The sequence below is a fragment of the Anomaloglossus baeobatrachus genome, chromosome 5 (assembly GCF_048569485.1).
Source record: "Anomaloglossus baeobatrachus isolate aAnoBae1 chromosome 5, aAnoBae1.hap1, whole genome shotgun sequence".
Taxonomy (NCBI): Eukaryota; Metazoa; Chordata; class Amphibia; order Anura; family Aromobatidae; genus Anomaloglossus; species Anomaloglossus baeobatrachus.
In genome coordinates this window covers 361,527,791-361,554,951 of record NC_134357.1, presented here as the reverse complement: position 1 = coordinate 361,554,951, position 27,161 = coordinate 361,527,791, and the positions used below count along the sequence as shown (strand labels likewise).

The 27,161-nt window shown below is 45.8% G+C and overlaps 1 protein-coding gene across 1 annotated transcript; it reads right to left on the bottom strand.

Moving 5' to 3' along the window:
* Positions 1–15,052: 15,052 nt before the first annotated feature.
* LOC142310111 (olfactory receptor 11L1-like) lies at positions 15,053–15,964 on the bottom strand. Its single transcript, XM_075347587.1, has one exon. It carries the CDS (start codon positions 15,962–15,964, stop codon positions 15,053–15,055), a length of 912 nt encoding a protein of 303 aa, XP_075203702.1.
* Positions 15,965–27,161: the final 11,197 nt, after the last annotated feature.

The following is a 27,161-nucleotide window of genomic DNA, read 5'->3' as shown; positions in this document are numbered from 1 at the left end:
GATTACTGCAGAGGGGGGTTCTTTATTTCGATAAAGATGGAGTCAATAATTGTGTTGTGTTTTATTTCTAATAAAAATATTTTTCTGTGTGTTGTGGTTCTTTTTATCAGTACTAGAAATTCATGGTGGCCATGTCTAATATTGGCGTGACACCATGAATTTCGGGCTTAGGGCCAGTTGATAATATACAGCTATCCCTAACCCCATGATTACCCAGCGAGCCACCTGTCACCAGGGCAGGTGGAAGAGTTGGATATAGCGCCAGAAGATGGCGCTTCTATGAAAGTGCCCTTTGCTGGGGCGGCTGCGGACTGCAATTCGCAGCAGGGGTGACCAGAAAGCTTGGGCACCGTGAGCTGCGGATTCCAATCCCCAGCTGCCTAGTTGTAACTGACTGGACACAAAAATTGGGCGAAGCCTACGTCATTTTTTTTTTAATTATTTCATGAAATTCATGAAATAATTAAAAAAAAAAAGGGCTTCCCTATATTTTTGGTTCCCAGCCGGGTACAAATAGGCAGTTGGGGGTTGGGGGTGGCCTGTAGCTCCCTGCTGTACCTGGCTAGCATACAAAAACATGGCGAAGCTCACATAATTTTTTGGGGGGCAAAAAACTCCTGCATACAGTCCTGGATGGAGTATGCTAAGCCTTGTAGTTCTGCAGCTGCTGTCTATCTGTATGGAGGAGAGCAGACACCAGCTGCAGAACTACAAGGCTCAGCATGCTCCATTCACTAGTGTATGCAGGAGAGCAGACAGCAGCTGCAGAGCTACAAGACTCTGCATACTCCATCCAGGACTGTATGCAGGAATTTTTTGCCCACCAAAAAAATGATGTGGGCTTCGCCATATTTTTGTATGCTAGCCAGGTACAGCAGGCAGGTACGGCTGCCCCCAACCCCCAGCTGCCTATTTGTACCCGGCTGGGAAAAAAAAAAATAGGGAAGCCCTTTTTTTAATTATTTCATAAATTTCATGAAACAATTAAAAAAAAATCAACATGAGCTTCGCCACATTTTTGTGTCCAGCCAGGTACAACTAGGCAGCTGGGGATTGGAATCCTCAGCACAGGTTGGCCTGAGCTTTCTGGGCCCCTCTGCTGCAAATTGCAGTCTGCAGCCGCCCCAAAAAATGGCGCTTTCATAGAAGCACCATCATCAGGCACTGTATCCAACTCTTCAGCAGCCCTGAAGCCGGGTGGCTTGCTGGGTAATAATGAGTTAATACTAGCTTTGTTTTACTAGCTAGTATTAAGTGAGAGATTCTTAATGTCAGGCAAGTTTGACCCGGCCATTAAGAATCTCCAATAAAGGGTTAAAAAAAAAAGACACCACACAGAGAAAAAATACTTTAATAGAAATAAATACACAGACACACTTAGAGACTCCATGTTTATTACTCCCTGTCAGCCCTCCACGATCCATGGTCTTCTGTCTTCTTTCTCCTTCAACCCATGCAGATCTGCTACATCAGACAGCGTTGCATGGGAGGAAGACGCTGCTGCTCCCCGTACACTGCAGTCTATTCACTCAGTGAGAGTGAGCAGAGGCTGCAGGCTGTAAGCGATGACGTCACCGCTGACAGGCGGGTTGCTATAGCAACGGTGATCTCCATTATTGACCGGCTGTGGCAGCCGGTGAATAACGGAACGGGGAAGCAGAACCGGGAGCCGACCATGTGACAGAGCTTTTTGCTGGTATACGGAGATGCTGGAACAATCACCGCGTACCGGAGAGATGCAATGACAGGACCTAGCATGACGTCATAGCCATGTGACCAGTCTGTAGCCAATGAGATAATAGACACGTGTCTGGTCACATGCTTTTTTTGACGTCACGGAAGGTCCTATCATCAGTGCTGGTTACCAGAAGGATGCAGCGATTATCAGAAGGAAAAGCGGCAGGAGACACAGTGCAGGACGTGTTGCGGGGACCTGTAAGTGTAATGACAATGTTTATTAACTGTATGTATACATTTATAATGTGTTTTTATGTGTTTGTGTTTGCCTGCCATTGGTTTCAATGGGGCTCGAGAGGTTCATCTAACGGTTCGTCGAGCCGAACTCGAACGGGGCCTCCTTTCGACGAACCGAATGCGAGCCTTTAGAGGCTCGCTCATCTCTAGTGCTGGCTTTCTTGTTTCAAGTGGGAGTTATCAGCGAGATTTCACTGTGGGCATGTTACGTTTCCCTCTTTCTAATGCTGACCAATCACAGGCAGAAAATACCCAAAATCTCGCTTAGGCCTCGGTTACACTTGGGTTTTATATGGACGAGTGCAATCCGATAAAACATCAGATTGCACTCACACCAGTGTAAAACTATGAGGCAGTGTCCATTTTCTATTCTACAAGTCTATGGGGTCTGATCTATGCACATCTGAGTGCAGTGCGATATATGCAGAGATTGGTAGCGGAGGGAATGGAGAGATCCCTCTCTCCCTCATCTCCGCAGCTGTGATCTGTTCACAAGATTGGATCACAGTGGCATGACACTCGGCTGATGCAGAAGAGTGTGCGCTGAGGGTCATTAGCATATCACATCTGATGCTCTCGCATTGGAAGCAATGCACTAGTGGAACCGAGGCGTTAGTGGGAGATACGTATTGACAATCATTCTTCTTTCCTCCTTGCAGAGTGATTACATTTGCTGGAGCATCTTACAGGGAGAATAAATACATGTTCCAGTGAAATCTCTCTGCTAATGCCCACTTGGACTTAAAAAAATTAACTGTTTAGAGATCAAATAATTTGATTGCTAATATCTTCTCAGTGGAGAGGTGAACCTATAAAAAATATAACACTATATTCTGCTCTGCAGCCACTACTACATTGTGTATTCAGTTCAATGTGAAAAAATTGGTGAAAAGTCTTCTTTAAAGTGGGCTTTACACGCTACAAAATCGCTCAAGTGATCTCGTTGGGGTCACGGAATTTGTGACGCACATCCGGTCGCTTTAGCGATGCCGTTGCATATGACACCTATGAGCGATTTTGCATCGTCGCAAAAACGTGCAAAATCGCTCATCGGTGACATGTCCATTCTCAAATATCGTTACTGCAGCAGTAACGAAGTTGTTCCTCGTTCCTGCGGCAGCACACATCGCTCCATGTGACACCGCAGGAATGAGGAACTTCACCTTACCTGCGTCCCGGCCACAATGAGGAAGGAAGGACGTGGGCGGGATGTTACGTCCTGCTCATCTCCGCCCCTCCGCTTCTATTGGGCGGCGGTTCAGTGATGCTGCTGTGACGTCGCTGTGACGCTGAACAAACCGCCCCCTTATAAAGGAAGCGATTGGCCCGTGTCGCACAAAGGATGGGGCGGGTACGCACGCTGGCGATATCGGTACCGATATCGCAGTGTGTAAAGCGGCCTTAAGTCACTCATCTCTGAATTTCAAACATGAGTCAGGAACTCAAACAAATGGATAATTGTCACAAATGTGTTGCATGAGACCATTGCAGTATCTGTGATTAAAAGGTTTCATCAATTTGCAGATCGCAGATTCTCTTTAACATGAGTAGACTTAACTTTATTTGGCTCTGAAGCGGGTTAAGAAACATTATTGTTTCTGCTGAGTTTCTATTTAGCTATGATCTCAGCTGTTGCACCTTAATTCCATTACCCTTCATTATTTTAACTTACTATTGTCTCTCCCATATGTCAGTGATAGTTCATTCTATGCTGACATTTGCCATGTGACAAAGTTGTCTTTGGAGAAAGCTGTTCCAGTGAATGCCGGTGGACTTCAATCTCTTGAGAAGATTTGGAATTCTTGTTGTTGTACCTGTCTACCTGTTTGTCTCCGCTCCTTCGTGTTGTCTTTACACTAGTAGTAAGACTAGTGCCTTGCTGACCTGCTCACTAGTCAGGCCTAGTCCAGGGTCAGCCAGGTCCTAGGCACGTAATCGCACACAGGACCACCACTAGGAATTTTAGGGCCTCATACTGGCAAAATTTTAGGGCGCCCTTGAGACTCCACCCAGGGTATACCCCAGCTCCGCCTCCCTCTATCAAACATTCCAAAGCATCACCGCCACTCTTGGAAAAATGCATATGTATTTGTATATATATGTATACTGTGAGGTAGCGTGGTCAGCTGCGCAGCAGAAGACACGGGATCCAGGCACCAAGGGTCACAGCACACGGTTTATTATCCAAACAAAAGTCCACAGCAGTACACATGTGCCTCTCCGGCAGAGAACTCAGGGAGTTGTGTTCACTCCCTCACACCCGGCACACCCTCCCTTGTTCCTGTTTCCTTTTAACCCTTCTTTCAGCCTGTAGGGAAACAGCATTAACCCTGGAGTGGAGTTGCTTTCTATCATGGAGTGAGCACAACCGGGGCGAGACATACCGGCCGTCATAGATAACCCCGGTCACAGTCTCACATACCCCCCCCCTCAGTTCAAGCGTGCGGGGTTGAACTCCCGCCATCAAACATGGGCCGCGGGACAAGGCATCGGCGTTGCCCAGCAACCTACCGGCCCGGTGTTCAACCGTAAACCGGAAGTTCTGTAGAGAAAGGAACCACCGGGTAACCCGGGCATTCCGTTCCTTGGCGGACCTCATCCAGACCAGTGGAGAGTGATCCGTCACCAAGCGAAACTGCCGTCCCAGCAGGTAATAGCGTAGGGACTCCAAGGCCCACTTGATCGCCAGGCACTCCTTCTCCACTACGCTATAAGTCCGCTCGGGAGGGGTGAGCTTCCTACTTAAGAAGGTGACGGGGTGTTCCTCCCCCTGAACCACCTGAGACAGCACTGCCCCCAGGCCGACCTCCGAGGCGTCAGTCTGCACTATGAACTCCTTCCGGAAATCAGGGTTTACAAGAACGGGCTGTCCGCACAGGACCCCCTTCAGGGCCCGGAAGGAGTCCTTGGCCTGCGGAGTCCAGCGCACCATGACGGACTTCTTGCCTTTGAGAAGGTCCGTCAAGGGGGCTGATAGTCCCGCAAAATCTTTTACAAACCTCCTGTAGTACCCCACGATACCCAGGAAGGCCCTAACCTGCTTCGTGGTCAGGGGTCTAGGCCACTTCTGGATCGCCTCAACCTTGTTAATTTGGGGCTTAATCACTCCTTGGCCTATTACGTAGCCCAAGTAGCGGGCTTCCGTGAGTCCCAACGCACATTTCTTGGGATTGGCTGTCAATCCGGCTGTTCGGAGCGCGTTCACCACCGCTTGTACCTGTTCCAAGTGGGTCTGCCACTCAGAACTGTAAATAATGATGTCGTCAGGGTACGCTGAGGCATACGCCTGGTGGGGTTCCAGCACCAAGTCCATCAACCTCTGGAACGTGGCCGGAGCGCCATGTAACCCAAAAGGCAAGACAACATAGTGGAAGAGACCCTCCGGCATAACAAAAGCGGTTTTCTCCTTGGCGGACTCCGTCAGTGGCACCTGCCAGTACCCCTTGGTCAGGTCGAGCGTGGTGAAATATCGCGCCTGTCCCAGCCTATCAATCAGCTCATCCACCCGGGGCATGGGGTAGAGATCGAACTTGGATATTTCGTTCAATCTCCTAAAGTCATTGCAGAACCTTAAGGAGCCATCGGGTTTTGGTATTAGGACAATGGGACTAGCCCATTCACTCCGGGATTTTTCGATGACCCCCAGGCGTAGCATTGTCTTCACTTCCTCTGATATGGCTTGTCTTCGAGCCTCCGGCACCCGGTATGACTTCAGGCGTACCTTCAGGTGAGGCTCGGTGACAATGTCATGTCGTATCAGACTGGTCCTACCCGGCAACTCGGAGAAGACATCGGGGTTCTGCTGAACCAGCCGTCTGGCCTCTCGCCTCTGTTGCTTGGTGAGGGCTTCTCCAACCCTTACTTCCGGTTCGTCCTCTCTGGAGGTTGCTGGAGCCGGGTTTAAACGACCCGAAGAGGAGGGAGATGGGGGAAAATCAACGATCAGGCTTTCCCGTTCCTGCCAAGGTTTTAATAGGTTGACATGGTATATTTGTTCAGGTTTCCGCCTACCGGGCTGCAATACCTTATAGTTGACCACCCCGACTCTTTCCTTTATCTCGTAGGGGCCTTGCCACTGATCCAGGAATTTACTCTCCGCCGTGGGGATCAATACCAACACCCGATCCCCGGGTTTAAAGGTCCGCACGGTGGCTTGTCTATTGTAGCGGCCGCTTTGCGCGGCCTGAGCCTCCTGTAAATGCTCCTTCACAATTGGCATGACCGCGCTTATGCGGTTCTGCATTCCTAAAATGTGTTCAATCACACTTTTATGGGGGGTGGGCTCTTGCTCCCATGTTTCCTTTGCCAGGTCCAACAATCCCCGGGGATGTCGCCCGTATAACAACTCAAAAGGCGAAAACCCCGTGGATGCCTGTGGCACCTCTCGTATGGCAAACATCAAATAGGGAAGCATCATATCCCAGTCTTTCCCGTCTTTGGAAATCACCCTTTTTAGCATGGTTTTCAAGGTTTTATTGAATCGTTCTACTAACCCATCCGTTTGAGGATGATACACAGACGTACGCAACTGCTTGATCTGGAGTAGCCGGCATAGCTCTTTGGTCACTTTAGACATGAATGGGGTCCCCTGATCCGTAAGGATCTCCTTGGGCAACCCCACCCGGCAGAACACAGCAAACAACTCCCGAGCTATAAGCTTCGCCACAGTATGTCTGAGAGGTATCGCCTCTGGATACCGGGTGGCATAGTCAACGATCACTAGGATATGTTGGTGCCCTCGAGCAGACTTTACGAGGGGCCCCACCAGATCCATCCCTATCCGTTCAAAAGGGACTTCTATAATGCGTAACGGTACCAACGGACTGCGAAAGTGGGTCAGGGGTGCGGTAAGCTGACACTCCGGGCAGGTTTCGCAGAACCGTTTTACCTCCCCAAAGACCCCGGGCCAATAGAACCTTTGCAATATTCGCTCCTGCGTTTTCTTGACCCCTAGGTGGCCACTCATCAGGTGTTTATGAGCCAAGTCGAGGACCCGCCGGCGATACGGCTGGGGCACCACCAACTGCTCTACCCCCACGCCCCGTATTTCATCTACCCGGTAGAGTAAATCCTGCTTAAGAGCGAAATGGGGGTACCTTACCTGGGCACCGGGCAGCTGTGCCACCCCGTCAACTACTGTCACCCGACTCCGGGCATGTATTAATGTAGGGTCCTGGAGTTGGGCTGTCCCAAACGTATCCGGGGATGCCTCCAACTCCGGGATGGGCTCAACCGTCTCAGCCTCTCCTGCCAATACCTCTAGGGGCGACCTATCGGGTTCACATTCTGTCCCTATCATGGGAACCCCTACGGCAGGCGTCCCGGATTCAGGATTGTAGGGCTCAGGTCCCGGACTGTCCAATATCTGAGGGGACTTAGGAGGTCCCTTCCATAAAGTCCAAAAATAGGGCAGATCCCTTCCTAGGATCACGTCATAGGGAAGAGTGTTAATAAGTCCCACCTCATGTTGCACCTGACCGCAAGGTGCTGTGATGGTGACAATCCCCGTGGGATAGTCTCGGCGGTCCCCATGTATGCAAACCACCCCCACGGTACGTCCTGTGGCCTTTACTTTAGCCCTTAGGGTTGATCGCACAAGGGTCACTAAGCTTCCGGAATCCAACAAGCCTGTAACCGGACATCCATTCACCTGTATTTGGCACAAGTGGGGCTCAGTCTCTGGGTAGACCAGGTCAGTGGTACACACCACCTGAGCATACATTGAACCCCACCGGGTAACCCCACAATCCATGGGCTCCGTGGTGAGTGGACACTGGGCTTCCATATGTCCCACCCGCTGGCACCGCCAACATCTAATAGGGAAGGAAACCCCCTTGACGAGTTGTCGTTTTGGGTACATAGCCTTCCGGACCTCAGGGACGGAGGGTCAGAGCTCAGACGGGACGGTAGCGGACTCCCGCACCGGTGTCAGCGGTGGGTCCTTGGCCCTAGGCTTGGAGGGGCCGGACCGACGGGCGGTACGCAAAGTGTCAGTGTCCCGTATCAAGTCCTGCGTAGCCACATGCCGCTCTACCAGGCCCACTAATTGGTCCAGGGTACTTGGGTCGCCCTGTCCAACCCACCGTTGAATGGTGACGGGTAAAGTGCGCACAAAACGATCAACTACTACCCTTTCCACCATTTGCGCCGGGCTCAGAGTGTCAGGCTGCAACCACTTTTTTACGAGATGCAACAAGTCATAGGCCTGGGAGCGTACGGGTTTGGCTTCCTCATAGAACCACTGATTTACCCGCTGAGCCCGTACATAGGTATTCACCCCCATCCGAGCAAGTATTTCGGCTTTCAGGGTCGCATATTCTAAGGCGTCCTCGGTACAGAGGTCCAGGTACGCTTTTTGGGGCTCCCCCGTCAGATAGGGCGACAATATCTCAGCCCACTGGGGGGTCGGCAGTTTTTCCCGCTCGGCCACCCGCTTAAACACCGCCAGGAACGCTTCCACATCATCCCCCGGGGTCATCTTTTGCAACGCTTGTCTCACCGCTTTCCGGACGCTGCCGTCGTCACCCGGTCCCGGGGTTGTTGCTGCCGATCCGGCACGGATCGACTTGGCCAGGAGGACCATCTGTTCCTGGTGCCTCTGTTCCTGCAATTTAAAGGATTGCTGCTGATGATCCAACGTCCGGAGCAGGTGTGCATTGGTCTGTTGTTGCTGTGCAGTAGCCTGAGCCAGCTGCTTTAGTATGTCCTCCATGGCGTCGCCGGGTTTGGGCTGTAGTATAGCCGCTTGAATCCAGGACATGTGCTACCGGGTCACCAGAAATGGAAGCTACACCTCACCGGGCTGGCATGCCCGCCGATTCTCCACCATATGTGAGGTAGCGTGGTCAGCTGCGCAGCAGAAGACACGGGATCCAGGCACCAAGGCTCACAGCACACGGTTTATTATCCAAACAAAAGTCCACAGCAGTACACATGTGCCTCTCCGGCAGAGAACTCAGGGAGTTGTGTTCACTCCCTCACACCCGGCACACCCTCCCTTGTTCCTGTTTCCTTTTAACCCTTCTTTCAGCCTGTAGGGAAACAGCATTAACCCTGGAGTGGAGTTGCTTTCTATCATGGAGTGAGCACAACCGGGGCGAGACATACCAGCCGTCATAGATAACCCCGGTCACAGTCTCACAATACACATACATTTAGGCTAGGGAGACATAGGTTTAATGGCAAGTCAATTGCATAACACTCGGCTCTCGCTCTGCTGGAATGTAAGCAGAGTGTCATGCGATCAAATCACATTCTCGGAGGACAGGGTGGGCACTACAGAGGAGAGGGAGGGATTAATCTGTCTATCTCCTCTGTCAGCTGACGCAATTCCCGCACTGCACTCGCATTACACCGGTGTAATGGTAGTACAGCGAAATAGCTGCGGTAAACCTGCAGACATTCATGCTGCTTACCTGCACAAGTACCGGCCCTATCTCCATAGTGGAGAGCCGGGATTTCCGCAGGTAATTCCACAGAAAGAATTGACATGCAATTACGTGCAGCTGCAGGACATCCGCAGCATGTTCCGCAGCCGCATATATCCGCAGCATGGACACAGCACTCCCCATGTCCCATAGGATAACATGGGAAGTGTCGGTACATGCTGAAACCTGCGGATTTATCTGGAAAATCCAGCAAATCCTTAGATTTTCCGCAGATAAATCCACAGGTTTAATCTCCCGTGGGCACATAGCCTAACCCTACCTACCGCTTCCAGAACTAGTGGTTGAGGCCACAATGTGGCTCTGTCATATGAAAGACCATGTGCATATGAAGACTGCGCCCCATGGTGCGGTCTCCAGGCCCTTTTAACACCTAGGGTTTGCCCCAAACCCAGTGTAAGCCACAATTGCTCCTCCAGGGGCCAATAGCGGAGTGCCACATCATCAGTGACATCACCAGCGGCCTATCTGGAACCGCCACGTCACTGATGAAACAATGGCAGCACCGCCTCAAACATCCTACCAGTCATTGTCTGATGAGCAATGTTGGGGTGCCAGGTCATAGGTGTGGGCGTCCGCGAGCCAGTCCGGAGTGGCCACATCATCAGGACACCTGACGCTATCCAGGCTATCAGGGCCTGCCACCTTATGGACATGCCCAGTGAAGTCCTTACTTGACTTAGCCTCTGCTTTACCAAGTGCCTGAGCATGCTCAGTAGCCTGAACAACAGACTTAAGCGGGCTTTACACGCTGCGACATCGCCCGAGCGATCTCGTTGGGGTCACGGAATTTGTGACGCACATCCGGTCGCTTTAGCGATGTCTTTGCGTGTGATACCTATGAGCGATTTTGAATCGTCGCAAAAACGTTCAAAATCGCTCATCGGTGACATGGGGGTCCATTCTCAAATATTGCTGCTGATCGGTGTACGAAGTAGTTTGTCTCTCCTGCGGCAGCACATATCGCTACGTGTGACACCGCAGGAACGAGGAACCTCACCTTACCTGCAACCGCCAGCAATAAGGAAGGAAGGAGGTGGGCGGGATGTTACGTCCCGCTCATCTCCGCCCCTCCGCTTCTATTGGGTGGCGGTTCAGTGACGCTGCTGTGACGTCGCTGTGATGCTGAACGAACCACCCCCTTAGAAAGGAGGCGGTTCGCCGGTCACAGCGACGTCCGCTCGATGTTGTGCGCCACGGGCAGCAATTTGCCTGTGTCGCACAACCGATGGGGGCGGGTACGCACGCTAGTGATATCGGTCACGATATCACAGCGTGTAAAGCGGCCTTTAGTCTCAGAAATAAGACTATCAGCCTAAGCATGCTCAGTAGACACAACACAGGACTTGGACACAGAACGAAATCCAAGTACCTGAGCAAAGAGGCTTTTTGCACAAAGTATGGGAGCATGCTCAGTAGCCTGAACTGAGGACTTAGCTTCAGGCATGGCACTTTCAGGCTGAGCATGCTCGCTAGGCGAAACCTTGGACTTAGGCTCTGGCTGGGGCAAATCGGCACGCGCATGCGCCCTAGCTGCTTCTTCACACTTAGACGTGTAGGAAGAAGCTGCCAGCTGGACGACCCGAGGCACATCCAAAAATGGCGGTCAGCACCTGGGCGTTGCAGGAACCTCAGCAGGTTGCATGCGGCTACGGCGGTGCCAATTTTTAGCAACACCCCTACACCGCCCCTCTCCAAAAAACTCCCTCTCCATAATACACCCTCCACAATGCCACTCTCCATAATATCTCTCCCACACTGCCCCCTGTATAATATCCCCCCACCAACACTGCTCCTCTGTATAATATATCCCTACACAATGGCTCTGCGTATAATATCCCTACACACACTGCCCCTCCGTAAAATATCTCTCCCACACACTGCTCCCCTGTATAATATCCCCCACACAGTGCCCCTTTGTATAAAATTTCTCACATATGCTGCCCCTCTGTATACTATCCCCCACACAAGCAGCCCCTCTTTATATATATATATCCACACACACACTGCCCCTCTGTATAACGCCCACCACACACTACCACTATGTATACTATCCCCCGCATACAAACACACACTGCCCCTCTGTATAATATCCTCCTGGTAAATGTCCCCCTCCTTGTATATATGTTCTCTTCCTGGCCCATTCTGGTATGTATGTCCTCATCCTGGTTTATTTGTCCTCTTCCTAGCATATTTGTCCTTGTCCTGGTATATATGTATATAATAATATACACAACTCAGACCCCCCAGTCCTTTATAATATACACAGCTCATACTCTCCCACTCCTTTATAATATACACAGCTCAGACCACCCCAACCTTTTAAAATAATATACACAGCTCAGACCCCCCCAGCCCCTTATAATAATATACACAACTCAGACCCCCTTAGCCCCATATAAGATACACAGCTCAGACTCCCCAACCCCATATAATAATATATACACAGATCAGACTCCCAAGCCCCTTATAACAATATACACAGCTCAGACCCCCCCAGCCTCATATAATAATATAAACAGCTTAGACCCCCCAAATCTCATATAATAATATACACAGCTCAGGCCCCCCAGCCCCATATAATAATATACATAGCTCAGGCTTCCCAGCCCCATATAATAATATACACAGCTCAGGCCCGCCAGCCCCATATAATAATTTACACTGCTCAGGCCCCCCCCAGCCCCATATAATAATATACGCAGCTCAGACTTTCCAGCCCTATATAATAATATATACAGCTTAGACTCCCCAGCTCCTTAAAATAATATACACAGCTCAGACCCCCCAGCCCCATATAATAATATACACTGCTCAAGCTCCCCAGCCCCATATAATAATATACACAGATCAGGCCCCCCAGCCCCATATAATAATATACACAGATCAGACTCCGCAGCGCCATATAATATACACAGCTCAGGCCCCCCAGTCCCATATAATAATATACACTACTCAAGCCTCCTAGCCCCAGATAATAATATACACAGCTCAGACCCCCCTAGCCCTGGCCAAGAGCTCCGTGTCTAGAAGGAGAGAAGCCATGAATCAAAGCACAGGAGGAGGAGGGCTCGGAGCCTGCACTAAGCTCCGCAGATCCTGGTCTGGAGAAGAGAAAATGATGGGATCCTCTTCACGCAGATGATCTGCCAGGACCTGACAATGTACTTGTTGTGTAGCCACGTCTGAAGCGTCAGACAGGAAGATTTAAAGGTACAGTGCTGCCCGTGGGCCCTTTGAAGAGGGGCGTGGCCGGGGCTTTATAAAGCTAAGTAATTACCCTGGGCCTGACCAGGCCCCCCCTTTTAACTGGTTCTAGTACACCAGTTATGGGTGTAATGCACTGATGGCGGCCCTGATCGCATATGATGGGAAAGACCGTCTACGGATGTTAGGGAGCTTAGGAAACAGCGACAGGTGAGTGTAATGTGATGTGTAATGAGTGTAATGTGGTGACCCCTCTCCCTATTGTCAGAGCCTTTCCTGTTGGGCTGCACACCAGGTTTTCCCCCATCCCAATGTGACATTATCACTGGCCCTATTTCTTCCAGGATTCAAATATAAATTCAGTCACTGGTCTTGCACAATAGATGCAGAGTTTATCTCTGGAAGGGATGGATCTGCAGTCACAGGTTATGCAGCAGCTGCAGCAGATTGCGGGACTGCTGGTCTCAGCTTGCAATCAGACTCAACTAAAACCCAAGTAGCCCTCCTGGACAGGTTTTTTTGGGAGGAGGGATAAATTTGTAGTGTTCAGAAAAGCTTGTAAACTTTTTCAGTCTTTGTGCTCACTCCTGGGTTGAGTGAGCCAGGAGTGAGCACAAAGACTGAAAAAGTTTACAAGCTTTTCTGAACACTACAAATGTATCCCTCCTCCCAAAAAAACCTGTCCAGGAGGGCTACTTGGGTTTTAGTTGAGTCTCACTCAACCCAGTTGAGTCTCACTCCTGCAAGGGGATCTCTAGCCCTAGGCCTTCTCCCTTTCAACTGATTCTCAGTCCCTTTGGTTGGTAGATGAGTTTTTTGTGGCCCTGGGCCTCATTTATGATGATCCGGATGGAGTCTTCCTGTAGAACTCCCTCGGGGTGAAAACCCTCTTGGGTTTGAATGAACCCATGCAGTTAATGGAGGGGGGGATGTCTCATCAGTCTGGGCCTTCTGCAGTTCATTGCAAGACGGGGGGTTTGTTACTTTTGCATTCAAAATGGTAATTTTACTGGTGTCTATCCTTCTGTACTTAAACTAAAAAATCCTCTTACTCCAGGCTGTGTGGAGCACTAAAGCTTTGGAGTATATATCTCCTCCACATTTGCATCTTAGTTTATCTTACCTACAGAGGTTGTTATAGGTACAAAACCTGAAATAATTTCTGTTCTTTTGTATAGTGGGGGAGCGGCAAATTAGGAGAATGCTCGGCTTATCCAGACTCATGGTCTCTCTTGTGTAATGTATAGGCACGAGCAGTCTTTGATCTTTTTTCGTGCCTGCGCATTACAGTTACTTTGCAAGAGATCATTCTACAGATTGCTATTTCTGTATGACAAAGATTGCTGGAATAACAAGTTAGACAAGCAAATCAGTGAAATATCCAAACATCCCTTCATTAATTAGGCCGGTCTCATATAGCTCAGAGCTGCCAGTCCCCACTCCACCAACATCTTGGACCTTGGATTTCAAAGAAGATTCAGACAGTGATTTGGTTGACGAAGAAGCTGATTGCAAAGATCTTGATTTTCTAGGTCATGAGTCTGGGGAGCCTCACAAACTAAACGAAGTATCTAATTGATTTAGTTCATGTTTTTAACCTATCAAAAAGTTAAGCAGAGATTTTGACTTTGAGGCTGAAGGCTGGTACGTGTGGGAGCACAGGACCAAAATATGTTCTTTCCGTCATAGGCAGCAGAAGCTTGAACACTTAATTTCAATGGAAGTGGACGTAATTTACTGCAATGATTTGAACTCTCTGTTAGATGCAATGGGACAAGAGCACAGATCTAAAGAATTGAGGCTTTTTACAAATGCTTAAAAAAACATTTTTAAGGCGGTACTTCTGAATAATGGCAATGAAAATCCATTTGCTCCCCTTGCTTATGTAGCAAATCTGAAAGAAACATATGAAAATATGCACATTCTGCAGTCAAAAATCTGTTACAAACACTACAAGTGGAATATTTGTGGTGATGTGACAATAACAGCCTTGCTGCTTGGGTTGCAACTCAGCTATACAACGTTTTGTTGTTGTAAATGAGACAGCAAAAACCATTTTACCCAAAAGAAACCAGTGGCCACCAAGAAACATTTGGACTCATGGAAGAAAGAATATCCTGTATTAGCCTCTATTAGCTCCAGGAAAAGTTTTCTTTTCGCCACTCCACATAATACTTGAACAAATGAAGAACTTTGTCAAGGGGATGGATCACGATGATGAGGGTTTTGCATAACTCAGAAACAAGTTTCCACAAATCAGCGAGGTCAAGGTGAATGAAGGTATTTTCGTGAGGCCACCATAGACTTATATGGGGATTGGCGTCCAGCCACATATCTGGGAAAACTTCTGGGCTAGAACTGATTTTTTTAAAAGTCCAGTTAGTCCGGCCGATCCTGGATATCTTCGAGTTAGCCCATCACTGTTATTAAGCAAAACATTTTCTGAATGCTAACTTTATGTCTTGATTTCTGAAGCTGTATATTATGGGGTTAAACAGGGGGGTGATTAAACTATGCAGTAAGGAAACAATCTTATTAATAACCAAGGACTGTCCTACAGATGGGATCATGTATTTAGCTATTAGCGTCCCATATAATGCCACCACAACAATTAGATGAGAACTGCAGGTAGAAAAGGTTTTTTGTTTGCCAGTTGCAGTTGGGATTTTAGCTATAGTGAAAAAGATATACACATAGGTTCCTATGATAAAACCACAAGGAAGGATAAATATTGGCATAGAAAATAGAAAGACTTCCAGTTCTACAAGAGAAGTGTCCGAGCAAGAAAGCTTCTGAAGAGGCAAAAGGTCACAGTAAACATGGTCAATGATATTGTCATGGCAAAAATTAAACTTTGAAACAGGCATGATGCCTGTAAGATTAAGAGTAAGACCCAGCACCCATGGCCATAGTGAAAGACAGTTTCGGAACTTAAAATTCATGATACTAGAGTATCTTAAGGGGTTACAGATGGCCAGATATCGATCATATGACATCACTGAAAGAAGAAAACATTCTGTAATGATTGTACCACTGAAGAAGTAAAATTGGGTGATGCAACCGATGTAAGTCATCTTCTGACCTCCGTACAGAATGGCACCAAGCATGTTGGGAACAATATTCATGCTAATCACAAGGTCAGAAAAGGAAAGATGACAAAGGAAGTAATACATAGGGAATTGGAGCTTAGTGTTGACCAAAACAAGAACAATGAGCATCAGGTTTCCCATTATTGTAAAAATAAAAATGACCAAGAATAAAAAGAAGAGGAAAATATTGAAGCCGTTAAGGTTTCCAAAACCCAAAAGAATAAATTCTGTAACTTTTGTTTGATTCATTGTACCGGAAGGTGTTAATTTTGAACGATTGATATGCCATGTATTCTAGATAGAAAGAAGATGTAACTTTTACAGTTCAGAGACAATAAAATATTTATTACAATTAGAAGAGAACAATCTACTCTGGTCAGCCATAACATTAACACCATTGACAAATGAAGTGAATAACATTGACGCCCTGATTCATCAAATGCGTTTTGACAGAATTCTGACATAAATTGCTTTAAAATGTCACAAAATTTTTGTGCAACTAATAGTTGTGCAAAGGTTTTCTGATTTTCACTACAGTTTCTGCAAACTCTGACAAATTAGGCAAAGTTGGGGCAGGACAGGTTTGCGATGGTGGCATGACGCCACAACTTTATCTAATGAAGAGCTGTAGTGTTCTCTACACCAGAAATCTCTCTCTGGTCTTAATGTATCGAGAGCATCTGACTCCAGCACAGCCCCTCATCAAGATCAAAGCTGATGAGAAAAATGCCAGTCTCGATAAATTGGGGCCTCTTTAAGATAATGGCTGCAAGTGAAGGATCACTTCTTGAAATTAAAATTATAAGCCTGAAAAATAGCGAAGTTTGTCAAGGAAAATATTGTGATGGTTAGACAATTGGATCACAGCAGTTCCATTATGGCAGAATTTATTTAGTGGCCTAGATTTTCTTTTATGTCATGTGGAAGATGGGATAAGTGTGCATTCTCTTCTTAACTGCTCATTCTGATACTGCTAGGGGACCAGTAACCTAGGAAATAAGCTGAACAAATATAATTAAAAATCCCACCTTTCTTGAAAACAGAGAGAATTTTTAATAAGTGGTAACTTGCAATTTTTTGTTTTGTCTGAACAAGCACTTTGCAATTTTACCTTTTAATAAAAATATGACAATCTAAAACTAATCTACGCTAAAAAAAACAATTTACAGGGTTACTGGCATTAATATAGAATGTTAACCAAAATTGCTGTTCATCAGAAGGGATCAGGGAGGATTTCTTTCAGCTTTATGATAAATTTTACATTTCCTCAGCCCAATTTTATACAATTTTGTGACTCACTTAAGGCTTAAATACTCATTACTCCCCTAAATGAATTCCAGGAGAGATGAAGTTTCCAAAATGGGGTCACTTGTGGGGGTTTCTGCTGTTTTAGCATGTCAGAGGCTTTTCAAATGTGACATGGTGTCCGCTATCTTTTACAGCAAAATGCCACTCCTTCCCTTCTGAGCCCTGCCATGTGCCCAAACAGTTGTTTTCCCCCACATATGGGGAATTGTACTCAGGAGAAATTGCACAACAAAGGGGATGGTCCATTTTATCCTCTTATTCTTGCTCTGGCTTTTTTTAGTATGCATACACAGCATTTGTGGATATCCAGTAGCCATTACACCACCATAATGCAGACTCTATACCTAACATAAATATATGCTATTGTTGAATTTTTCACTAGTAATTCAATTGTTGTGCCTTGTAATTGGTGTATTAGTGGCATTACATTCTTTCCAATTCTTGAGAATCGGTGTAGCTCAGCAAGATATATCTCTGCATGTTTCAGCATATCAATGGCATGGATAATGTAAATATTGTATATAACTGCAATTATCATGGTGGGTCACTTTGGGTACTCTCTTCTCATTTCTGTATTTTATTTACACACAGTAGTAATTTGCCTTTTATTGTTCAATAAAATTAATCACTTGAGTAAATTCAGATGCCTGAAAGTTTTTTTTTTGCTCTTTCTTTGGTTCACCTGAGAACCCAAACAGTAGTTTTTCACCACATATGAAGTATTGGCATACTCAGAAGAAATTGCACAACAAGTTGTATAGTGCATGGTTTCCGTTTACCCTTTTGAAATTTGTGGCTTAAACAACATTTTTTGGGAAAATATTTTTCTAAGCTCAAGGTTTTGTGAAGCACATTTGGGGATCAATGAGCTCACCACACATCTACATAAATTCCTTGATGAGGTCTAGTTTCCATAATGGGGTCACTTGTGGTTGGTTTCCATTATTTAGGCACATGATCAAATCCGAGATAGCGTCTGCTATTGATTCCAATCAATTTTGCTTTCCAAAATTCAAATAGCGCTCCTTCCCTTCCATCCCTTGCCATGTAACCAAACAGTAGTGTTCCCCTACATATGAGACATTGTTGTACTCAGGAGAAATTGCACAACAAATTGGATGGTCAATTTTCTCCTGTTACCCTTGTGAAAATCTAAAAATTGGGGTTAAAGGAAAAATTGGAAAAAAAAATGTTTTCTCAATTCTAAGGCTGAACATTACAAAATTCTGTGAAACACCTGTCGGTTCAAGGTGCGCAGCATAAATCTAGATAAATTATGTGAGGGTCTAGTTTCCACAATGTGGTCACTTATGGGGGTTGTTTCCACTGTTTAGGCACATCAAGGTCTCCTTGTATTGTGCATTTTCTCCTACTACTATTATGAAAATCTAAAATTTGGGGCTAAACCAACATTTTTGTTGCAAAAATGTCTTTTCTCATTTCCAAGGCTCAACATTATAAAATTCTGTGAAACACCTGTAGTTTCAAAGTGCTCACTACACAGCTAGATAAATTCTTTGAGGGGTATAGTTTAAAAATGTGGTCATTTCTGGGTGGTTTATGCACATCAGGGGCTCTGCAAATGTGACATGGTGTCCACTATCTATTCCAGTCAATATTGCATTCCAAAAGTCAAATGGCGCGCCTTACATTCCGAACCCTCATGTGTGCCAAACAGTAGTTTTCCACCACATATGGGGTATCTGTGTAGTCAGAAGAAATTGTATCTGCCATTTTTCCTGTTACCCTGTACCCTTGTGGAAAAAAAATATTAAGCTAAAGCAACATTTTTATTTCAAATTTTCATTTTTTCCTACCACATTGGTGTGAAGCACCTAAAGGGTTCATACAGTTCTTGAATATGGTTTCGAGCATTTTGAGGGGTAAAGTTTTTGAAATGGTGTCACTTTGGGGTATTTTCTGTCACATAGTGATGTGGTCCCTAAAAAATACTGGTTTTGTAAATTTTGTTGGAAAAATTACAAATTGCTGATAAACTTTTAACCTTTCTAACTTGATAACAACAAAATATGTTTTAAAAAATGATGTAATGTAGACATATGGGAAATATTATTTAACGATTTTGTGTAATATAACTATAACTGGTTTAAGGGCATAAAAATTAAAAGTTAAAAAATGTATACATTTTTAAATTTTTTGTCACATTTTGTATTTTTTCTATAAATAAACACATATAATATTGAACAAAATTTACCACTAACATGAAGAACAACGTATCATGAAAAAACATTCTTAGAATCACTGGAATCTGTTGAATCAATCCAGAGTTATTACCACATAAAGTGATTCTTGTTAGAATTGAAAAAATTGGCCCTGTCATGAAGGCAAAAACAAGCCCTGGAGTGAAAAGGTTAACTTAACAGTGCTGAGGTAGAAATAAAAATCCCTACACTACTAATGCTTTAAAGATGAAGAGAAGTTGTTATCTTCACCGTAATTTCCAGGTAAAATGCACCCAGCTTATTAATGGTAATTCAACTTCATCTTTCCCCATGGGAATATCTGACAAAGGCCGGTTTCAAACATCAGACTTTTAAGTTCGAGTACAGACCCCGATGTCCAGACCAATCTCAGGTCTCCTGACCTGAACATAGCTTTATATGTACTTTACTTAAGAGAGTCTTGTGTGTGGGTCAAGAAACTGCAGCCGATCTGGACATTGCGGTCAATTGTTGGATACTGAAAGTTGAACGTTTAAACCAGCCTTCGCTTGACAGTTGCTCTCATGGATTTGTGCCGCCCTCCGAACCCGGGGATCTTGCGGACATGCCGAATTAATGGGGGGACGTAGATGTACGGGCTAGGCCGTAGTAAGTTCATGACGCCCCATGGTGTGTGGTGAGGTGGGACACCACCGCTACTGTTACAGGGCACCCGGAGGAGATGTTGTGCAGCAAGTTGTTAACCCCTCCGTTGGCAGGGATGGGGGCCCCGGGACCCGGTTGGTGCATGCAGGGGAGATGACGACCGCAGAGGGTGCTGGTGTACTCACTGTTAGTAAAACACACAAGTCTCTGGTAAACAAGGTGGCGGTGGCCAGTGCCGCAGCCGGTTGCGTTCAGGATCCCCCACCCGGCTGGTGGTCTCTATCCTTTTCCTGCGCTGTTGTGTAAGGTGAACTTTCCCAGTGTAAAACTCAGGAGTCCGCTCCCGGCTGGATGTGGCCTAAGGAGCCGTGCCCGCAGACGCTGGCCCGTGGGATCTATGGGCCTTGGCGGTGACCTCTTATCCCTAATCGGTGGGCTGTTGTCTTCTATGAGGGACTTTGGGTGGGACAGGACCTCTAATCATGGCCTCAATCGGTTAATTAACTAGTTCCACTTGTTTCTGGTTCCTGGCTTCAGGGTCCGAGTACCCCCCTTTGTGCTATGGTTTCTGGGTCGGTTCCCCGTGTCGGTACCGGCGGGCTACAGCCCTGGCCCGGTCCACCTCGGTTCCACCGAGCCGTCTTCCCGTCTCCTACTGATGGAGACCACCGTCTGCCTCCTAGCCAAAGCACCAGGGCTCCTACCCTGGCACCGTTCAACTTGAACTTCACCACTGGAGCTACCCCTAGCTCCAGCCTACACTCCTCTCCAAACTGAACCACAAACTAATCTAGACTGATCTGCTGTTTTTCCCGCCCTGGGCTGTCTGGACCCTTGGGTGGGCGTGTTCCAACCACCTGGTCGTGCTCACTGGTGTGTCTATCTTTCCCTAAGGGGGGTGACTAGGGTTTACTGGTTGGCTGTGTGTTTCCTGAGGAAAAGTGTTATGCGGGGGCCTAGCTGTGACTACCTGGTTTTGCCAGTGCGTCACAGATTTCATATACAGATCAGTATTAGTTTGGCAAATTAATTGACATATTTGAAAACTTTTAAAGGGAATCTGTCAGCAGGTTTAGGCTACTTTGTCTAAGAGCAGCATGAAGAAAAGAGATTCTGAATCTAACAATGTATCATATAGATTACTGGCTGCAGCCGTTCTGACACAATCAGAATTTTTCGTTTTAGCCATGTAGCAGAGCTGAGAGAGCTGTCCCGCCCACACCAATCAGAGGAGGGGCCGTGCTGGCCTGCCATTTGCCATGACATTGTAGTTGGAGCAATGATAAGTCCAGCTTGTGTCATGCTGCTCTGCTGCTTAAACAAACAGCAAATAAACCTCCATATGGGACATTGACAAGATAGGCAGCACTGAAGCCTCTGTGTTAACCCTTTCAGCATGATGTCTTCAGCTTACATAGCAAACATTTGATGGCAGATTCCTTTTAAGTGTACCTCTGCTGCCACAAAAAAAAAAATCCCTCATCCCTCAAAACAAAGTAAACATTTTTATGCACATACCAGTCTAATATGTTCAATAAAGTTTCAAATCGCATGCTTTGTAATTTGTTATCCACAGTTAATAATAGTCTATCAGCACTATATGTGCTGTACTTCCTGTCTCTCAATTCCCAATATGCTCTGCTCCTGCCAATGGCTTCCTTGCCCTGAACTGAAAATCAGTGTATGTAATTTGACAGGGAAGCATGTGTATTGCTAAAGACCCTCAACCACTAAACCTTCTTAGTGTCTCTTTGCAGCTAGACAGTAGACAGCACGTTAGGGAGACACCTAGTGGTGGGCACTTGATTGATTTCTCTGGAATTACAGAAAGTAATTGGCTGTTATTTATTTATTCACATTTTTTATCATATGAAATCAAGTTTTTGATTTTTCTGCAGGTGACTATTTATATGTGTGATATATAGTATCATCAGTTATCACCACTTGGATCAGCCTATTAAAGGGATTTATTAATTCAGCCATTCCCTTTCTCTATCATGTATTAAAACATACTGAGTAGTGATGAGCAAGCACTTTTCTGGAAGAGTTCCCGGAAAAATGCTCAACTTCCTTATTGACTTCCATTATTCTCAGGTGCTCGAATCGCACCCATCTGAGCATCCAACTGCTCATTACAAGTGCTTGCTCATCACTAACTCTGAGTTAAAGAGAATCTGTCTGTAGGATCAACCTTCCTAAACCGTCTATATGGACATGTAGGTCATAGGAAGCTGAATAAAATGATACATTTGATCCAAAGATCCAGAGAAGTCCACATTTTTCTTATATGTAAATGAGCTGTTCCAGGCTGTAGGCAGGACACTGATCTGTATGAGAATCTTTTGCCTCCAGACCTTTATTTAATAAAACAGGACGTTACCAGTGTTACCAGTCATGGCCAAAAATCCAAAAATATTATTGCAATTACACATGTTTATTTCCTTTGTATGTATTGGAACAAAATATAAAAACAAATAAACATTTTAAAAAATGGAAAATTGTTTATAATTTTACACAAAACTCCAAAAATGGCCCGGACCAAATTGTTGGCACCGTCAACTTAATATTTGGTTGCATACCCTTTGGAATAAATAACGGCAATCAATCACTTCCTATAATCATCAGCAAGCTTCTTACACTGTTCATCTGAAATTTTGGATCACTCTTCTTTTGTAAACTGCTCCAGGTCTCTCATATTTGAAGGGTGCCTTGCCACAACAGCAATTTTAAGATTTTTTTCACAAGTGTTCAATGGGATTTAGATCCGGACTCATTGCTGCCATTGCAGAACTCTCCAGGTCTTTGTTTCCATCCATTTCTGAGTACCATATTTTTTTGGATTATAAGAAGCACTTTTCCTCCCAAAAATTTGTGAGGAAAATGAGAAGTGCATCTTACAATCAGAATGTTGCTTACCAGGGATGGTGGAGAGGGGTCGCGGGAGCGATGCCGCGGGCACTGTGCTGGAGCTGCCCTGCTCTATGCTGTGCTGGGGCTGTGGGCTGAGGACGCTTTGCTGTGCTGAGGCTGCTAGTGCTGTGTTGGAGCTGCGGACGATGTGCTGGAGCTGCGGGCGATGTGCTGGAGCACACCATATTTGACTGTAAGTACTGTGTTCATTTCTTTTTAGGCCTTATTGCATTTTCGGTAAGCAGTAGAATGATGTGCTTTCCCAACAAGCTCTACCTTGGACTCATCTGTTCATAAGGTGTTTTCCCCAGAAATATTTTGTCTTATTTCCATACATTTTGGCAAACTGCAGTCTAGCTTTTTGATGACTCTGTGTCAGCAGTGGGGTCCTCTTGGGTCTCCTCTCATAGTGTTTCATTTCATTCAAATGTCAATAAATAGTTTGTGTTGATACTGATGCACCCTGAGCAAGCAGGACATCTTGAATTTCTTTGGAACTTGATTAGGACTGCTTATCCACCATATTGACTATCCTGCATTGCAACCTTTCATCAACTGATTATGTTATGCATCATGAACAAAAGAAAATCAAGATCTCTGGAGATGGACTTGTAACCTTGAGATTGTTGATATTTTTCAACACTTTTGGTTCTCAAATTCTCAGATAGTTTTCTTTTCCTCTTTCTGTTGTGTTCAAACAATGCAAATATTGAGTCAAGTTCTCCCCTTTTTATCTGGTTTCAGGTGTGATTTTAATATTTCCCATGCCTGTTACTTGCCACAAGTGAGTTTGAACACGCATCACATGCTTGAAACAAAGTTGTTTACCCACAATTTTAGAAAGGTGCCAACAATTTTGTCCTACCCATTTTGGGGGTTTTGTGTGAAATTATCTCTAATTTGCCTTTTTTCCTCAGTTTATTTTGTGTTGTTCCAATACACACAAAGGAAATAAACATTTTTCTGACAAAACGTGCAATAAAATAATTTTCTGGGAGAAATAATTAATTTTCTGGGAGAAATAATAATTGTCTGGACAATTTCAAGAGTGCGAACACTTTCATTCATGACTGTAAAAAACACAAAACAGTAGAACTTTGTCTTCTTACAAACTTGTTAGGAGCTGTAGCTGTCACAGCTCTGCTGTATTGCAACGATATTGCAGCACTGGCTGCCTGTGAGATGGAGGCTGAAGCTTAAAGGAACCTGCAGATGTGTAAGTTAGGCCTCGGTTCCACTTCCGCAGAGTTTCCAATGCGAGAGCATCAGAGTGATATGCTAATGACCCTTTGCAGCGACTGTGAGCCGAGGGTCCTGTGACTGTGATACAATCTTGCAATCGCATCACAGCTGTGGAGAAGAGGGGGTGAGCACTTTCTCCCTCTCCTCCTCAGCCTGTCTCTGCGTACATCGCACTGTGGTCTGATTACATGCGAGTGCAGTGTGATGTTTCACACGCACCAATAGGCTTGTATGGGTGCATGTGAGCCGAGACTCGCTGCCAAAAACAGCATGCTGTGATTCTTTTCTCATGGCGTTATGGCATAATAATTTTATCGCAGATGGACACTGCCCATAGTTTTATCGGAATGAACTCGTCCGTGCAAAACGCAAGTGGAACCGAGGCCTTATAATCACACTCAGCTCTGCAGTGAGATCAGGAGAGCAGACAGTAGCCATAAAGCCTGCTTTACACGCTGCAATGTATCTTACAATGTGTCAGCGGGGTCACGTCGTAAGTGACGCACATCCGGCATCGTAAGGTACATTGCAGTGTGTGACAGGTACGTGCGATTGCGATTGAACGGTAAAACGTTCATCGCATACACATTGTACCTTTCTCTAGAATTGCACGTCAGATTGTTCATCGTACCCGGGGTATCACACATCACAGTGTGTGACACCCCGGGAACGATGAACAGATCTTACCTGCGTCCTGCGGCTCCCGGCCCACAATGTGGAAGGAAGGAGGTGGGCGGGATGTTTACGTCCCGCTCACTCCGCCCCTCCGCTTCTGTTGGCTGCCTGCCGCGTGACGTCGATGTGACGCCGAACGTCCCTCCCACTCCATGAAGTGGATGTTCGCCGCTCACATCGAGGTTGTATGGAAGGTAAGTACGTGTGACGAGGGTTAATCGTTTGTGCGGCACGTTCAACAAATTGAACATGCCACACATACGATGGGGGCGTTGCAAATCGCATACGATATCGTATGCGAAATTGCAACGTGTAAAGCAGGCTTTACACATCACCTTGATGATCCCTACCCTTGTATTCGAATTAAGTCCTGTAAGCAGATTCTCATGCAGATTAGTGTAACATTGGATTCCAGATATCAAGGTACCATTTTATTCAGCTTCCTAACACTTACATGCCCATAAAGACAGTTCAGGAGGGTTAATCCTACTGACAGACTCCCTTTAATAGAAAAAGAGCTTTAAAACCAGTTCTACAATCTATAAGCTGTATCCATAGTTATGACCAGTGAAGGTATCTGCTTTGAGGGATGATTTGTTTAGTTGGTGCTCAAAAATATTTTGTAAAATGAGAATTTTATTTGAGGTTTCTTCTGCAGTAACAACTTTTTATATTTCAGAAAGACAGCTTCCTTCTTTACAATCAATATGACTGCGGAGAGAGAACGGACCCACATTAAATCCAGATAGCTCTTCTACAGGTAGATTTAGATAACCTATACAATGACACATCCATACGATATGTACCCAAACAAAAATTATTTTTTTTAATGAATATAATTAGTATGAATTTTGATAAGATGATACATTGTTATACTTACAATGAAGTAACCGTTTTGGTAGGCAGTGTGTGTAAATATTAGTGTGCAGTATATTTATATGGATATGTATAATTTCTGCATTAATTGTGCTCAATATCTAGGGAGCATTTATTATACTCCCATGTGGAACCAAATAAACATTTTATTTTCAAATTTGTTCTGCAATTATTATCCAAACAACAATACCCTATAGAGTTGACTCGTCACCACTTTAGTATATTATAGAAGAAAAAAAATCATAAAATGGCTTCTAAAGCATTTATCTTCTTTGCCAGACTCCTGAAAATTGGCAACTATGATGATTTTGTGCAGAGATTTGTGAGTGAAATACGCTCCTTCTATGCCATTGGAATTCAAAATTAGTAAGATTTGTTTTACGAGCGCTCAGGAAATCATTGCAGCACACCGCCGGTCGTCCGGCGCTGCATGTCTTCACTAGAGATGAGCGAAGCAGCCGTGGTTCGGCTCGAGTTCGGTTCATCGAACGGAGGTCTCGTTCGAGTTCAGTTCGGCGAACGTTCGACGAACCGAACTCGAACCGCATAGGAAACAATGGCAGGCAATCACAAACACATAAAAACACCTAGTAAACACCCTCAAAGGTGTCCTAAAGGTGACAAACAACTCACAACACAACACAAACACATGGGAAAGTGACAAGGACATATACTCATGCGAAAACAAAAGAGCAGGACAAGAAAAAAGAGGAGGAGACACAGATATGAGTATATGCAAGGGAACGTCGATGCCATTACTGTGCAACTTGAGCCCTGCTCATTTTAGGCTTCCAATCTGGATAAATTGCCTGAGCTCACCACGTACGCCTTGGGGATCTTGTTGTGTCCCGCAGCCAGCGTTTTCTCGGAACATGTCCTCAGTGCTGCTGGGGGTGTGCTGACAGCTAAGCACACGCATCTGTCCACTGACAATGTGGACAGACTAACGTTCACCAAGATGAACAAGTCATGCCTCTCAGAGGACTTTTCTTCCCCTGGCTCAGCCAGGGGAGGTGAAAGGCACGCGTATTTTTGAGAGTGCTTCATGCAAAGCTTCTTTTTCATCTTGAAAATGGGGGTCAACTGATGCCAGTCAAGTGAGGTGTGTGTGGCCCAATTAGTGGAAACGAGGGAGACTGTGGTTGGAGTCCCCTCGCTTTTGAAAAAAGAACCAAGATGAACAAGTCATGGCTCTCAGAGGACTTTTCTTCCCCTGGCTCAGCCAGGGGAGCTGAAAGGCACGCGTATTTTTGAGAGTGCTTCATGTAAAGCATCTTTTTCATCTTGAATATGGGGGTCAACTGATGCCAGTCAAGTGGGGTGTGTGTGGCCCAATTAGTGGAAACGAGGGAGACTGTGGTTGGAGTTCCCTCGCTTTTGAAAAAAGAACCAAGATGAACAAGTCATGGCTCTCAGAGAACTTTTCTTCCCCTAGCTCAGCCAGGGGAGCTGAAAGGCACGCGTATTTTTGAGAGTGCTTCATGCAAAGCATCTTTTTCATCTTGAAAATGGGGTCAACTGATGCCAGTCAAGTGGGGTGTGTGTGGCCCAATTAGTGGCAACAAGGGAGACTGTGGTTGGAGTCCCCTCGCTGTGTTTTACATGCT